At 39.8% G+C, this 15118-nt stretch overlaps 1 protein-coding gene across 2 annotated transcripts in view; it reads right to left on the bottom strand.

Moving 5' to 3' along the window:
• Positions 1-15118, bottom strand: part of LOC148661752 (slit homolog 1 protein-like) — a 158803-nt gene that overhangs the window by 63545 nt on the left and 80140 nt on the right. For both annotated transcript variants that reach the window (XM_088635947.1, XM_088635948.1), the window contains exons 5-7: positions 6961-7032; positions 3100-3171; positions 1752-1823 (exon numbers count right to left, since the gene is read on the bottom strand). In XM_088635947.1, the coding sequence (XP_088492073.1) occupies positions 1752-1823; positions 3100-3171; positions 6961-7032 (216 nt within the window). The remainder of the gene's footprint in view (positions 1-1751; positions 1824-3099; positions 3172-6960; positions 7033-15118) is intronic.

The raw sequence follows: 15118 nt of genomic DNA on the forward strand, positions 1-15118 counted from the left end.
CTATTCTTATTCAATAACATTATCTTTCCACATCTTTCACAAAACCCCTGCATTCCAGGAAGGGGGAAAAAAACGTTAAAATTGCGGTAAGGCTTTTACAGCAATCACAAATATAGTTCCCTCCACCAAGACAAAAGGACAAAGTTCAGATGTTGTAGCACTAATGAAACCACTATATAGCAATTCGCTTTTTTATACTGTCATTTTCTATATTTATCCATACTACTGTTTTCTACTCCAGAGCCCCAAACAATAGCACTTTTTTGCTCGACAAGGCTCCGTCGTCCAGTATCAACTCAAGCGGAAGGAAATGGTTACTGGCGTCTGCAATCCCACTGTGGCAAGTGGCTCAGAACCAAAGCTCCCAGGAATGGCAGTGTGTGTCAGTTTGCATTTTAAGGATTTGTGGGCTTATTCCTTTCGTCTGCTTTTCAATTGGTCTGCTGAGCATTGTGTGTGAAAACGGCTGCTGGGGGCTGTGGCTGCTCACTGGGGAGACTCACTGCAGCGGGCAGTTTCGCAGAGAGCACACAAGAAAGCAGGGAAAGGTTAAAAGTGGCAGGAAAAGCAGGAGCCTGTTTTTCTGCATTTTTTTAAAACGCTCCAGCGCTGTTTTCTGTTATTATATCTTGGCTAGGAGAGCAATTATTCCTGAGAGCTCCATTCAGTAAAAAGAGCTCTCAAGTGAAATTTGTTTTTTATGCTTCAGAAAAAAACGAATTATTTAACCTTAGCTATCTATTTTGTTTTAAACAAAATGGGGAAAGGATACACACCCGAATTTACTGGGGTGTTGTCCAATGAGAATCAATCAGAAACAAACAGATTTGTCTTAAAAAAAAAACTTTCCAACTTTTAAATGCTCTTTCTTTTTTTTTTCCCCAGCGAACAACATGTTCTGCTTTCCAGACTCTGGATATAGCATTTATCGTTGCTGCCCAAAACTCATGCCATGCCCTGGGCCTCACTTTGTTTTCTGTTTCAACGTACAGAAAGGCTGGGGGAGAGAACGACAGCACCCGCTCTTATTCACTGATATAATCACAGCCCTGAACAGAGACCCTTTTCCTCTTTTATAATACATTACAGACATCGTTGAGGAGATTGCCGAAGTGTGATGGCTCCACAATATGTCTTCCATTTGCTCGAAAAGCTGTACAACTGCATAATGAGCACCCCATCTCTTGTCAACTTCAATGTTTGTATTATATTATAAAAGAGACATCTGTTCATGGTTTTGGAGTTATCGATGAATACTGTATAGGGGGCTTACAGTGAACAAAACCAGTCACCCAGTCTCTATATACAATACATGTGATGTCTAAATGTAATAAAAGCAATGTCTATGGATGATTCTCCTGCCATGTTAAAATGAGCAAATTGGACAAATTGGACAAAGAAGCAACGCTCTTGGTATACACAGCACCAAGCATTAAAGACAGCAGATTTAAATCCTACAGCATGTGGTACTATGTTTTGTGGCATATGGCAATGCCTTTATTAGATTACTGAGAATAGATGTCTTTGGATCAAACTGACGCTTCTTTCTACACTCTGTACAATGTGTGCCATTTAATGAATGCACTCTGCTGAGCGGCTGTGGTTTCATGGACAACCTGTTCAGAGCAGGACGATGAGGTAAGAAAGGGGATCAGGGCTAAGAAAGCTGGGAGCACAACTGCCGACGGCTGGAACAGACTGCACGCTGCACCATGAGGAGCTGGGTAGCATCTCACATGCATGTTACTCACAAGGTTCGGAGCTTTGGCATGTGGTTGAAGCTGGAGACGGGAATGCTGCTGATGTTGTTGTTATTCAATGTCCTAGAAAATATGGGACAGAGAGAAACGATTTAATAACTCCTCATCCCCGGGGCTGCAAAGCTACTGCAAATCACCTTTGGGGTGGACAGGTGAAACAGCCAATCATCTCCTTCTCATATCCCCACAAACTGCTGTGCACAGTAAGCTCTCCTGCTCCCACTCTCCCACCAGCTCACCACAGTGATGCTTCCTGCAGACAATCTCAGTAGCATAGCAGTGTCCTGGTTAGCAAAGGAGAGCCAAAACTCAAAAAACCTGCAGCACTTCTGGCCTCTATAAAAAAACCCAAACACTACATACTGTGCCTGTATGTCAGGTATCATGTGACCGAAATCTCACATATATAAAATGAAATTCTAAGATTTTTTAACTGACTCAAAACTACCTTCTCTGTAGTTATTGGTAAAAATAGGAAATTGCAAACAGGTCTATAGCAGAATAGCAGGAGATAACGAACTTTTTTGTAAGTAATAATTTTAAAAGAGTTGGGAGCATTCATGTTGTAAACTTCCAGAAGGTCCAGATCGAAGGGAATAATTTCTGAAAGAATCTAGTTTAAATAGGGTCTAGAATGTAAAGGAATTCATAGTAGGGAGCACATTAAAAATGTTTGTTCTTTCCTTTAAAAAAGTGTGAAGAAATAACCAGAAAAAATCACTGATATAGCAAGGTTTACTCTAAAAACACTATGATGAGGTACTGTAATATATTTTTTCTTACGTCTAATGTACTTTGCAATTTAACTTATTGAGGAACCTTAAAATCTACAGTCATGTATCTACCTATAATTTTAATACAGAAATACTGTTTCAACAATTACAGCATTCATTCTATATACAGTGCAATGAAAGCTACAAAGTAAATCAACTAATAGCTTATCCCAGGGATAGCAGCAAAGACCAGCACACTACTATGAATACAGGGTGATTAGAGAGAAAGTTTACCACATGAATGCACCACATTCCAAGAATGGACAAAGAAAAGTGAAATTGCATGCAGTTTGGAAGAGAATTATGGAGACACAAATGCTGGCATTCATAGTTGTTGTCAGTGGGAAGCGCCACGATGGTTACTGGTATGTAGTTCCATATTTCAGCATTGCAGATATAAATAATCCTGTTGCTTGATTATAACTCAGCAGGGGCGCCTTTTTTCCACGGGGGTGGGAGAAAGGTTTGTTCATATGTACAAATGCAACAGAAGTTAATTCCATGCTAAAATATAAATAGTAATAGCCTGGGGTCTGGCTCGGTTCTCGGACTGGCCCGATACTCACAGCACCTCCAGCCCCCTCAGCGCTCGGAACGCTCCGTCTTCGATGCAGGCGATGTGGTTCTTGTCTAGCTGGCTGCACAGACGCAGAGGAGACAGGACAGCGTTAGAGCTAACCTGGGGACGAGCCCATGGGCTTGAACATTGCCCAGGTGAGCCAAGGTGCACGTGTGTAGACATTTAGGGCAAGAAAAACAATGTTTTGAACCTGTATCTTAATGAACAGAACCTTAAACACAAAGAAAACTATGTATTTGATGTTGGACAGAAACAATAAAAAAGAAATAAGAAGATAAATAAATAATAACTTTATTGGCCTTATACAATTTCTTGTATTAGTAATTTGTCTTTTCACATACCCCAACTTGCTCTCCATAAGACACACAGGCACATAGACAGGGAGAGAAGCTAGGGGTCAGAGTGCAGGGTCAGCCATTTATATGGCGCCCCTGGAGCAGTTGGGGTTAAGGGCCTTGCTCAGGGGCCCAACGGAGTAGGATTCCTCTGCCAGCCACAGCATACAAACCGGCAACCTTCCAGCCACAGGCACAGATCTTTAGCCACAGAGCAACCAAACTGCCCCAGAAGAAAAATAACTACAACTGCAAGCAGCTTTGAAGACCTCCAGGCATGTTCCGACCAAGTAAAATGATGCAGCAGTAAGGGTTAAAAATGAAGAAGATGGTAGTTACAAATTTTGATTAATTTGTTTTAAAACCAGTTAAAAATACGGACTGAGTAATAACAGTTGTTGTTATGAAACACTTCAAGGAATGTGGCATTTTTTGTAGAATAAATGTTACATGTTAGATTTATTGAGACTTCAGGGAAGAATCACTGACATCTGATTCCTCCGCCATCAGACAGGCCTTGGCCTCTGAGTTGAAATATTTTTCTTAGCTTTTTAGCGAGAAATGTGCATCTGCTTAATGTCAACAACACCAATGCAACCCTTACAAAACACTTGTAAGGGTTCTGTTTCAAATGTAAGGGTTCCCATTTGAAACTTTTCTTCTGTTTGTCTGTCTTTTATACAAGCAGAAGAAAAGTTTCAAATGAGACGAGGCCATTCTGCTCATCTAGCCCATTAAGTAGTTTGTAGTTAATTGATCCAAGGATCAAATCCAGGTGTTTGTTGAAAAAAATAAGGAATCGGCTTCAAAGACATGGCTGGGTTGCCTGTTCCATACTCCCACAACCCTTTGGCTATAGAAGTGTCACGTAGCTTCCAATTGTACCTACTTGTTCATATTTCACTGTTCATTCTAAAGAAGTCTGCTGGGCTGACTTTATCAATGCCTTTGGGGACTTTTTGTAGCAATAATCTCCTCAGTTTGAGACTAAAGAGATTCATTCCTTCAGCCTGTCAATGTAGGACATGCCCCTAAGCACAGCAATGTATCTGGATGTGCTTCTCTGGACTGATTCCAGAGCAGCAATATGTTTTCTATAACGTGGTGACCAAAACTTTACACAATATTCTAAATGAGGTCTAACTAGTGCCTTATGCATTTTTAACATATCATTCCTTGATTTTAATTCTATTCATTTAACTATATATTCTAATGTTATGTTAGCCTTTTTCATTTGCTTGCCCAATAACTGTCTACCTGGGATTATGTGCTTAACTGATGTGAAGCACATTAAAATAAAATAAGGATACAAATGTTTGTATGAGTGGAAATGTGAGGAGACAGATATCTGTTTCAAACATCTTCTTCCACCTATTGAAGGCTGTACTACTTCAATTTAATAATAACCACGAGAGGGAAGTAAAGGTTATTGATTTAAATAATAATAATCACTATTAGAGTAATTAATATTACACTTAGGTTAAACATGCAACATTTTAAGTTAACTGACTAACCAGTTTATTCAGCAGCTTTTGATTAACTCACTGTGCACCCATTTGTTATGAAATAGAAGTTGTATTTAACAAGGCCGTTTTTAAATTTCAGAATACTGTAGCCATCAAACAGCCATCTCAGCTTACACAGGAATACCATTTTAAAAGTTTTTAATTATATTTGCTGAAGGATAACTGCAAGGTCTGGATTTAATTGACTAAAAGGGTTTTGAACAGAAGCTGTTTAAACTTGTGGTTGCATTCCTATATTTCAATGTCTCTATTTTTGGAATGAAATTTATCATACCACTTTTGAATCAGTGGGTCTATTACAAGTTTTGGAAAAGATTTTTTCTAAATGTAGCTCAGATCATCTTTTTTTTAAATGGTGCAATGTTATTGTCAGTAGCATTAACTTCTGCAATTGTTGTCCTAGTCAATTAGCAAGTGCCCAGGATGATATCTGCTCATTGTCAAGCAGATTAGTCATACAGGGATCGATCATAATCACTTACAATGCATGGTTCTGGCTTACATTAACCGTGTATAATATTTTAATAGTTCTTTTCAGAATGATGCCTATTGATCAGGAACTAAATAGTTTTAGAAGTTGGAAGTTTACAAAATGTTTTGATCAGTTTCAATGCTTATGTTTTCTTAAGCCAGACTATAGTTTTGAAACCCTATAGGTCTGAATCCTATGCCTGCTAAATCTGTTTAGTTATCTAAACCTTTGTGAGCAGGAGTAGTTTGAAACTTGAGAGTAAAAAGCAGTGATGCCACTTTAATGGCATAATTTTCACTAGAAAGATACCAAATTTGCAGTGCTTAATATTTTTTGGCATAGGAGCACCTTCTCACAATAATGTGATGACCCAGTGAACATACTGAAAAATATCACAGCAATTGATTTGCAAAATAATTTGTCTTTGATAGTTGAATAAATCTGCCAACTTTCATTTTAATCGGCACAGCAGTTCCAAGAAAGATTTCGAAAAGGCTTTCTGAATACACAAATCAGTCCACCTTTGCTTAACACAAACCCCCAGTTTTTTCACAGCTTTAATGGCTTATATGTATCAGATTCTTCAAACTAAATCTGAAGCTGCTCAGGTATCCAGTCATTGTCCAGGTTCACAGTGAAACTGGGGGAAATAATTAAAAGAATATTGTTTGCAAACATTATAAGCTACCATCACATGGAAGCCAGAAACTTAAAAGAAAATAAAAGAATAATTCAATAAGTCACCACAGGCATCCAGTCTTGGGAGGCTAATAATATTACAGATTATTCCATGTAAAACAAATCAGCTTCAAAACAAGTATTCCACAGTTTTCCCATGTGCTGTGGGTTGACTATCATAGTAATGAGTCATACTTCTATGTAATCATTTGCATCAGAGTTTGTCTGATGATGAAGAAGACCAAGTTATGAAATACATAGGTTTTGTCACCTCTATTTTGTTCCTTGAAATGTATTTACTGCATTTTTTTCATGTCAGAGCTGCACAGTTTAATTTAATGCAGTTTCACATTATTTAAAAAAAATACAGAAACATATTTCTTAGAGTTAAATCAGAAGCAGTTCTTGAATGTGGATCAATGTTGATATGTAAGGACCATATGGCACTGAACAGGATGCCAGTGGAATTTAAGCACAGAAAACTCCACCGCGCTGGTGGGTCTTGGAACAAAGTGTTCGATCATGTTATTGTAGATGATTCACTGAGATCCACCATGACATGGCTGGATGCAATTCCCATATCTGTACATATCTGTACATTTCAAAGTAAGCCAGTAAAATGGGCTTCTGATAAATAATGTATTTTCTCATGTGTTCACTCAGTGCTCTTCATGGAAAGTCGTGAGTAAGCAGTGTGTGATGATATGCTCAGCTCAGTTATTGACTGCTATGGGCCTTCTCTCTATGCTGCACGAGCTGGGCTTTACAACGACTGCAGCTGCTCTCGCCCCTTGCGATGAAGCTTGCGTAGCTTGTCTGCAAGGCGGGGTACTCACAGGTTCTTGATGTCTGTGGCTCCTCGGAAAGCCTTCCTGGGGATGGCCTGGATGAAGTTCTCACTCAGGTCCCTGTGGAAGGGGCAGGTCTCATTTTATCACCTGCTCAGAAACCACGTCTTCTGTACACACACGCTTAAGAACAGACTACCAGTCAAGTAACTGGGAAGAACATTTCAAAGTCACAATGCCACTCAGGAGCAGAAATGACAAAGTGCTCACTGCTTATTAAGGTTTCAACCTGAAAGCGAAGAAGGTTTTCGATTACTTACAAATTAATTTGAATTACTGTTAAGGGACTGCAGCCAATAACACTCAGCCTTTAAATAATTAACAGCAAACACTTAATTTGTACTTCATTTTCAGGCTACTCTGAACTTAATAGATTTTCATTTGAAGTTGGCAAGCATCATGGCAGTGATTAGCATTAATGCCCCTCAGTGCTGGGGCCCTGGATTCAATTCCTGGGGTGCTGTCTGTGGGGAGTTTGTATGTTCTCCCATGTTCATGTGGGCTTTCTCTGGGTGCCCCAGTTTTCTCCTACGGTCCACAGACATACTGGTAGGTTCATTGGCTTTGGGGAAAATTGGTCCAGGTGTGAGTGTCTGTACAGTATGCCCTGAAAAGGACTGGCATCTATCCTGTCTTGCTCCTGTTGTTTGCTGGGATAGTCTCTGGCTCTCCCATAATATTGCCTTGGATAAAGCAATGAGAAAATGCTTGGAATGATTATTGTCAAGAAATAATATATTAATGTTTTACAGTGTATACTATTTTGCTATGAATGTATGGTATAGGACCTATATATAAAAATTTAAATGATAAATATAATATATATACATAAATAAATATAAAGAGGTAGTGGCTTCAGTAATTGTTGAAAGCTATAAAGCAACACATTGTGACAACTGTGCATTGGCATAAATATTTTTGCAAGGACCTGTATGTAATACCTGTTGGAAATTAAAATGTATCCAAATGACATTTTACTGAAGAAAACCTATATGTTTCCTGCGCAAAAGTTTATGTCTGTTATAAAGAAAGTAAACTTTAAATATCACCATGAAACATGTCATCTGGAGCTTAACCAGTCTCACCCACATGGCAATAATTTAGGAAAACATTTCACAGGGTCAAAATCTGTTTCAATCACAGTTCAAGGACAGCAATATTTACTGAAAGATTAAAAAGGCAGGTCACCTAGCACAAAACCACAAGGCATTCACAGAAGGAGACCTGATGATGCCTTACCCACTGGATCAGAGCTACTCTCTTTGTAGAATTCAAAAGCAAATATGATTTTATAAAAGTGCTCTCCAAATTCTGAGTGTCAGGTTCACCAGTAGCGAGGCATGGTGGTAGATTTCAGGAGGAAAAAGGTCAAACCTACTCCTGTCTACATCCATGGGAGTGGCGTGGAGATGGTGGACTCGTACAAGTACCTGGGAGTGCACATCGACGATAGACTGGAATGGTCTAAGAACATCGAGGCCATCTATAAGAACGGACAGAGCCGACTTTACTTCTTGAGGAGGCTCAGGTCCTTCAATGTGTGTAGTAAGATGCTACACATGTTTTATCAGTCGGTGGTAGCGAGTGCCATTTTCTACGCAGTGGTGTGCTGGGGCTCTGGGATTAGAGCAGTAGATTCCAAAAGGCTGAACAAGCTCATCAGGAGAGCGAGCTCTGTCATTGGGTCTGACCTGGACCCCTTGGAGGTAGTGGCTGAGAGGAGAATGATGTCCAAACTGGAGGCCATCATGGACAACTTCTCCCATCCCCTCTATGACAGGCTTGCAGGAATGAAGAGCACGTTCAGCAATAGACTGATTCACCCACGGTGCGACAGGGAGCGCTACAGGAGGTCATTCTTGCCGTCTGCCATAAGACTGTACAACGCATCCACCTTGCGTCTTGGCAGAGGCAACAGCGACAGTGACCTGTTTCTGGACTAAACGCATATACACATATACTGCTACATCTGTTCTCTTTCTTTTTCTTTTTCTTTTTCCCGTTTACAACCACTTTTGTGCAATATATGCCAGGGACCTGTGCAATACATTTATATTTATATTTATATCTATGGTTACATCTATATTTATATTCATACGTGTGATACGATTTTCTGTGTACTGTTCTGTTCTAGTTTCCTCTTGTGTGTCCGGACTGTGAGTAACTCTTGTATTGTATTGTATGTATTGTACTATTAGTATATAATTCGTTACACTGTGGCTGTGTTGTGTGTGTTAAGCTGCTGTTGCACTGCAATTTCCCTCACGGGATCAATAAAGTATCTATCTATCTATCTATCTATCTATCTATCTATCTATCTATCTATCTATCTATCTATCTATCTATCTATCTATCTATCTATCTATCTATCTATCTATCTATCTATCTATTAAATAAGTCTACTGATCTGTCTGAAACTTCTTGTCAGAGAAATGCTGCATTGATCTGTTGTCATCCGATAATAGTGTAATGCGATATCTGATCGTGCATCACCTCGAGTTTCAAGGGGTTAAATCTGGTCTGCATGATTGACTGATGCATCAATATTTGACACTAAATTGGTTGTTTTTGTAAGCCAGCTTTGTGAGTGTCTTGACACACCTGTCCTGGGAGATTCAAGAGTAATACAATGACAAGATCCTTTTTTCCCAGAACCCTGCGCAACATATCTTCCTGCGATGTCTGGAGAATACTCATCTCAATTTTCTGACATGAAAGCCGTGCCATTGAAATCTTTTTGTTTTGTAAAAAACTTCTTTCAGTGCAGATTTTGTACAAAAAGTCTGACTTTCAGAAAAAAAATAGTAGTATTGTACCAAAGTAATATTTTGAAGGCTATCACTATGTGAAGCCTAAAACATCCTGGATTTGCTACTGTACAGTTTAACTGTAACATGTGAAACATACCCTTCAGCTGTCCAGAGTGAAAGGAATGTTTTATTCCACTTTAGAGCACCCTTTTATGAATGGGTACACTCAAATTGAAACTTGGAACATGTTTTTTTCTAAATGGTTAAATGAATGCAGGCAAAATCATCACATTAATGGTCAAATTCTCATAAATTTGATAATAATGGACATTAACCTCTGTAATTCACAAGTTGCTTATTTTGTTGTTTCATACCCAAAAAGATCTTGGCATATGAATTTGGTCAATGTTCAACTTTGCAAAGCGAATAGAATAAACTACTTTAATTAGGGACTTTTTCAAATGCCAAAGTTCATTGCAACTTCCTGAAAGAATTTGTTACAAAATAAAACATTGTATTAACTACCACAATAAAGCAAACAAAGCTAAATTTCTATCATCGTCACTCACTTGGACATCAGGTTTTTTTAAAAAAAGAATGCCATTGTTTTGCAGCCTCCAGCGTCAGAGTGAGTGTTGCATGTGGCCAAACAGTGTCATTGAAGTTGAATTCTACTGTGATGTTGCAATGTACTGCAGAGTTAACATTTTATTCCATTTCGAACAGCAGCATACAGCCCCTGTTTTCTTTCAGATAGTGTTCACCACCTTCACACTCACACATTTTTCACACACACACACACACACACACACACACACACACACACACACACACACACACACACACACACACACACACACACACACACAGGGGCTCCAGTTTGGGGAACCCATTGATAGTGAGGGGTCAACCTTATTTAGAGGCACACACGCACAATGGCGATTAACAGGGGGTGGTATGCAGAAAGAGAGAGAGGGAACCATTGCCAGTTTGGGTTTTTAATTAGTACCCGCTTTTGACTGGGCACCAGAGTGAGCTCATTGCTTCCCAAGAGGTGGCTAGTCTCACGCTCCACCCCCAGGACCTCCTGCAGAACTGGAAACAACAAGCCCTCCTTTGCAGCCTTTTGAACAGACCGTACACAGGTTGACTGAACCGTGCAAACACAGTGAGGCACGGCTGATGCAGCTGACATTATACTCACTCTCATGACAGTTGCACACAAATTGCTCGCCCAACAATAGTATAGCTACAGACAAACCCACTCACCCTGCAATACATTCAGCACAACTGCAAACACACACTGGTTCACTAATCAATGCAGTGACACTGAACACACCTGCGCAGACACACACTGGTTCACTCAACAATGCAGTAAAATAGCCTGTAATGCACTGTAAAATTTTCACCCGTTTTTCTGACTCCAATAACCCAGCTGACGTTCTCATTAGCTGCTGTATGGCTTGCTTAATGTTACAAAATCAAGGTTCAAAATAAAACGATTTTGTGACCATTTCTGATCACCCTGTTGTTAGCTTTGCACTTTTAACCTTTCGTTACTTTCCAGAAAAGGGCAGCAAATCTTTCTCTAAAGCAAAAGGCAAAACAACCTGTTTGTACAAGTAATGGCTTGTCATGGGCTTGTGGCATAATACTGTAGGTGTTGTTGTTCTCATCATCCTACAAACATCAATGCATTTTCAGCATGATATTAATTATGGAAGGGAAATAAAAGATAAAAGGCAAACTGTCACTTTGTACAAACTGCAGTCAAGATATGAATTATAGTGACAATACAACACACTTCCCACATTAAACATCCCTTTGGCAAAACAGAAGATGGAAAACAAACAGTTTGCTTGACGCCAGGTTGAAGTGTTTGTCTCCTGAACTTTCCCAGAGCTATATTCGGTCATTTGAGGTTATGAGGGCATTACCACATGACCTCACACAGCAGCTTGTAGCACTTTTCCCTTAGGATTTCGTGGAGAAGGGCAAACACGGAGTTTGCCATCACTGCTGGGAAATGTGGAAACTTCCATGAGAGAGTTTAGAATAACATGTCCTGAGTTTGTTCAAGTGGTAAAGGCCTTTGCTCAGAGTGCGGGATGACTCTTCAGACCAAACAATTTAGTGAATGAGCATTTTGCCCAGTATGACTGGGATTCCCCAACTGGTGGTCTGCAGCTGGTTGACTGCCACCCAGTTTGGTTGGATTTAAAGAGTTTCCTGGAATTCTGTGCAGCCGTGAGCTCAGCAGCTTTCCTATCCACCTGTGAACTGGTTACGGGGATCACAGGAGATCTCCTCAGTGTGAGACCTGATAGTCTTGCAGTTGATGTTAAACCAAATGTGTTTGGATTGTGGGAAGGAACATGGCACATTTTGGAGAACTCGTGCAAGTGGGCCTACTGTAGCATCCATAAGTGATGCAGGGGTTGGCTGAGTTGAACTGGCAATTCAAATCTGACCCATATCTGAAAAGAAGCAATTAGCTATTTTACATAAAGGATAAAAAAGAAAGAAAAATCTCATGGGCATTAGTGTGCCAGAGTAAGAGTGAGACTCCAGTATGTTCACTGGCCAAAGGTGTGCTGCAGAATATAAACAGAGCCTTGTACTCCACATAATTAATCACGTTTTTATGAATTTTATAGCTACCCCTCCTGTGTCTGGTTCAGTTTAAATTTTACTAACACTATTTCTTGCACTATAAACTACTGTTTCATACCAGCTGTGGAAACATTTTGCACACATGCGTTTTTCTCAGATGGTAAGATCATTCTATTTATTAAAACAAAGACCCAAAACAGTTTCCATGTTACACACCCTTTATTATCACTTTTATCACAGGATTTTGTTTTGACAGCGCCAAGCAATTTAATGTCAGGCTTGGAGAGAGTGCCAATACTGCAGACAAACATTCATATAAAAAATAGTCTTTCATTATGCTTTCCTCAGACAGGAGGAGATTCTCACTTGAGGGCACGAGCACACTCCAACCTGACCTGGGTCAACAAGGAGGAAAAGATGACATCATTAAAGCCTACAGATGAATGGAGCCTACAAGAGTCTCACTGCTTGGCCCTCCACTCCCAGTCACAAAACTGGGCCTTCTCACTACTCAAAGCCCAGGCCCGATGGGCCTCAGAGGTCAAGAGGGAGGCTCTTGTCATACTAAGTCCCAGTAGGTGGTCTGGCATAGCACTCCGCTATTCCACTGGCCATCTGTACCCACTTACACCCTGTACTCTGGGCATGCTTCGGAGTGTGTTTTTTGTGTGCTTGATAAGGGTACAAGGAGAAATAGGTAGGGATGCACTTGAAGTGGTCCGTGCTGAAACTGCAGCATGACTGAATCAGCAGCATAAGCCTCTCCTAATCCTTTTAGCACGCTCTAAAACGATTGGCTAGGGTTTACAGGCAGTTGGACACCTCCCCTGACCGTGTGGGTTTGAGTGGATTAGGGATCAGCACAGCAGGGGGCTAATTGTCTCTCTTGGAAAGAGGAAAAGGGGAGGTCTGAGGTTTCAAATTGAGCGAAAAGCATTCTTGCCCTGCTCGGGCTTTTGTTTAAAAAAAATGATGTTGGCTTTATGTTCTTTTTTTTAAACCAGTAGCTCAAGTCTTGACAGCCTCCTTGAGTTAGGACTCTATTTTGTGATTACAGTCTGTATTTTAATAAAAAAATATATTTTTGAAACAAAACTGGGATGTGTTTGCTGAGCAGGGGTGCAGTGATGTGTGTGTGTTCTTTATTTAATCTGTACACCCCGATGAGTGTTTCTAGAGATGTGTGTTTGTTACTACAGCTTGACATGACATGTTGCTTTAGAGGAAACATGTGTTTAACTTCCTGTGATTATTCCTTGTGTAAATTCTGGGGGTAAACCTTTAAAGCAAAAGGAGATGCCAAGGCATATCCCATTTACATGTTGGGACACAATGGGAAACCCAAATCCATTTTTTCATGGAAATCCATGATAATAATAGTGTTTTATTAACCTGTGATATTTCCTCAACAATGTTATTGTCATCTCAAGAGGACCCTTGGGAAAAGAAAAGTGCCTCATCAGTACAGACTCCAACAATCCTAAATTATTTTTAATATTGAATTTCCTTTTTTCATAAATGTGAAGTTGTCACTCGCTTTCCTACCTTACGCTACGGACAGATCATCATTGTGTCACAATGTAGCAAATAGTTATCGCAACGTGGAAGGAAGACCACAGCATGTTAAGGTAGTATGAGATATTATGTTATGGGTATAATGGAGAAAAATATTAGTTTTACAGGTATTGTTTAAACTATTTATGACTACTGCGGTTGTGCATATTTGAGCCTATTTCCAAAACACACAACAATTAACAAATGAATACATATACTGTAGTTATGTATATGAACAATAGAAATCAATTTTCCTAACAATTGTTTATTCTTACACTTTTATTTTGTTCATTCTTGCCTGCAATTGTGAGGAATATGAAAGATAAAATGCTGTATTATTATGAAAATACAAATATCTTATCTTGTTACACTACAGTATACGTACAGTGCCTTGCGAAAGTATTCGGCCCCCTTGAACTTTTCAACCTTTTGCCACATTTCAGGCTTCAAACATAAAGATATAAATTTTTTATTTTATGTGAAGAATCACCAACAAGTGGGACACAATTGTGAAGTGGAACGAAATCTATTGGATTTTTGAAACTTTTTTAACTAATAAAAAAATGAAAAGTGGGGCGTGCAAAAGTATTCGGCCCCTTTACTTTCAGTGCAGCAAACTCACTCCAGAAGTTCAGCGAGGATCTCTGAATGATCCAATGTTGTCCTAAATGACTGATGGTGATAAATAGAATCCACCTGTGTGTAATCAAGTCTCTCTATAAATGCACCTGCTCTGTGATAGTCTCAAGGTTCTGTTGAAAGCGCAGAGAGCATCATGAAGACCAAGGAACACACCAGGCAGGTCCGTAATACTGTTGTGGAGAAGTTTAAAGCCGGATTTGGATACAAAAAGATTTCCCAAGCTTCAAACATCCCAAGGAGCACTGTGCAAGCGATCATCTTGAAATGGAAGGAGTATCAGACCACTGCAAATCTACCAAGACCTGGCCGTCCCTCTAAACTTTCAGCTCAGACAAGGAGAAGACTGATCAGAGATGCAGCCAAGAGGCCCATGATCACTCTGGATGAACTGCAGAGAACTACAGCTGAGGTGGGAGAGTCTGTCCATAGGACAACAATCAGTCTTACACTGCACAAATCTGGCCTTTATGGAAGAGTGGCAAGAAGAAAGTCATTTCTCAAAGATATCCATAAAAAGTCTCGTCTAAAGTTTGCCACAAGCCACCTGGGAGACACCCCAAACATGTGGAAGAAGGTGCTCTGGTCAG

Source organism: Lepisosteus platostomus, chromosome 6 (assembly GCF_059453375.1).
Source record: "Lepisosteus platostomus isolate fLepPlt1 chromosome 6, fLepPlt1.hap1, whole genome shotgun sequence".
Taxonomy (NCBI): Eukaryota; Metazoa; Chordata; class Actinopteri; order Semionotiformes; family Lepisosteidae; genus Lepisosteus; species Lepisosteus platostomus.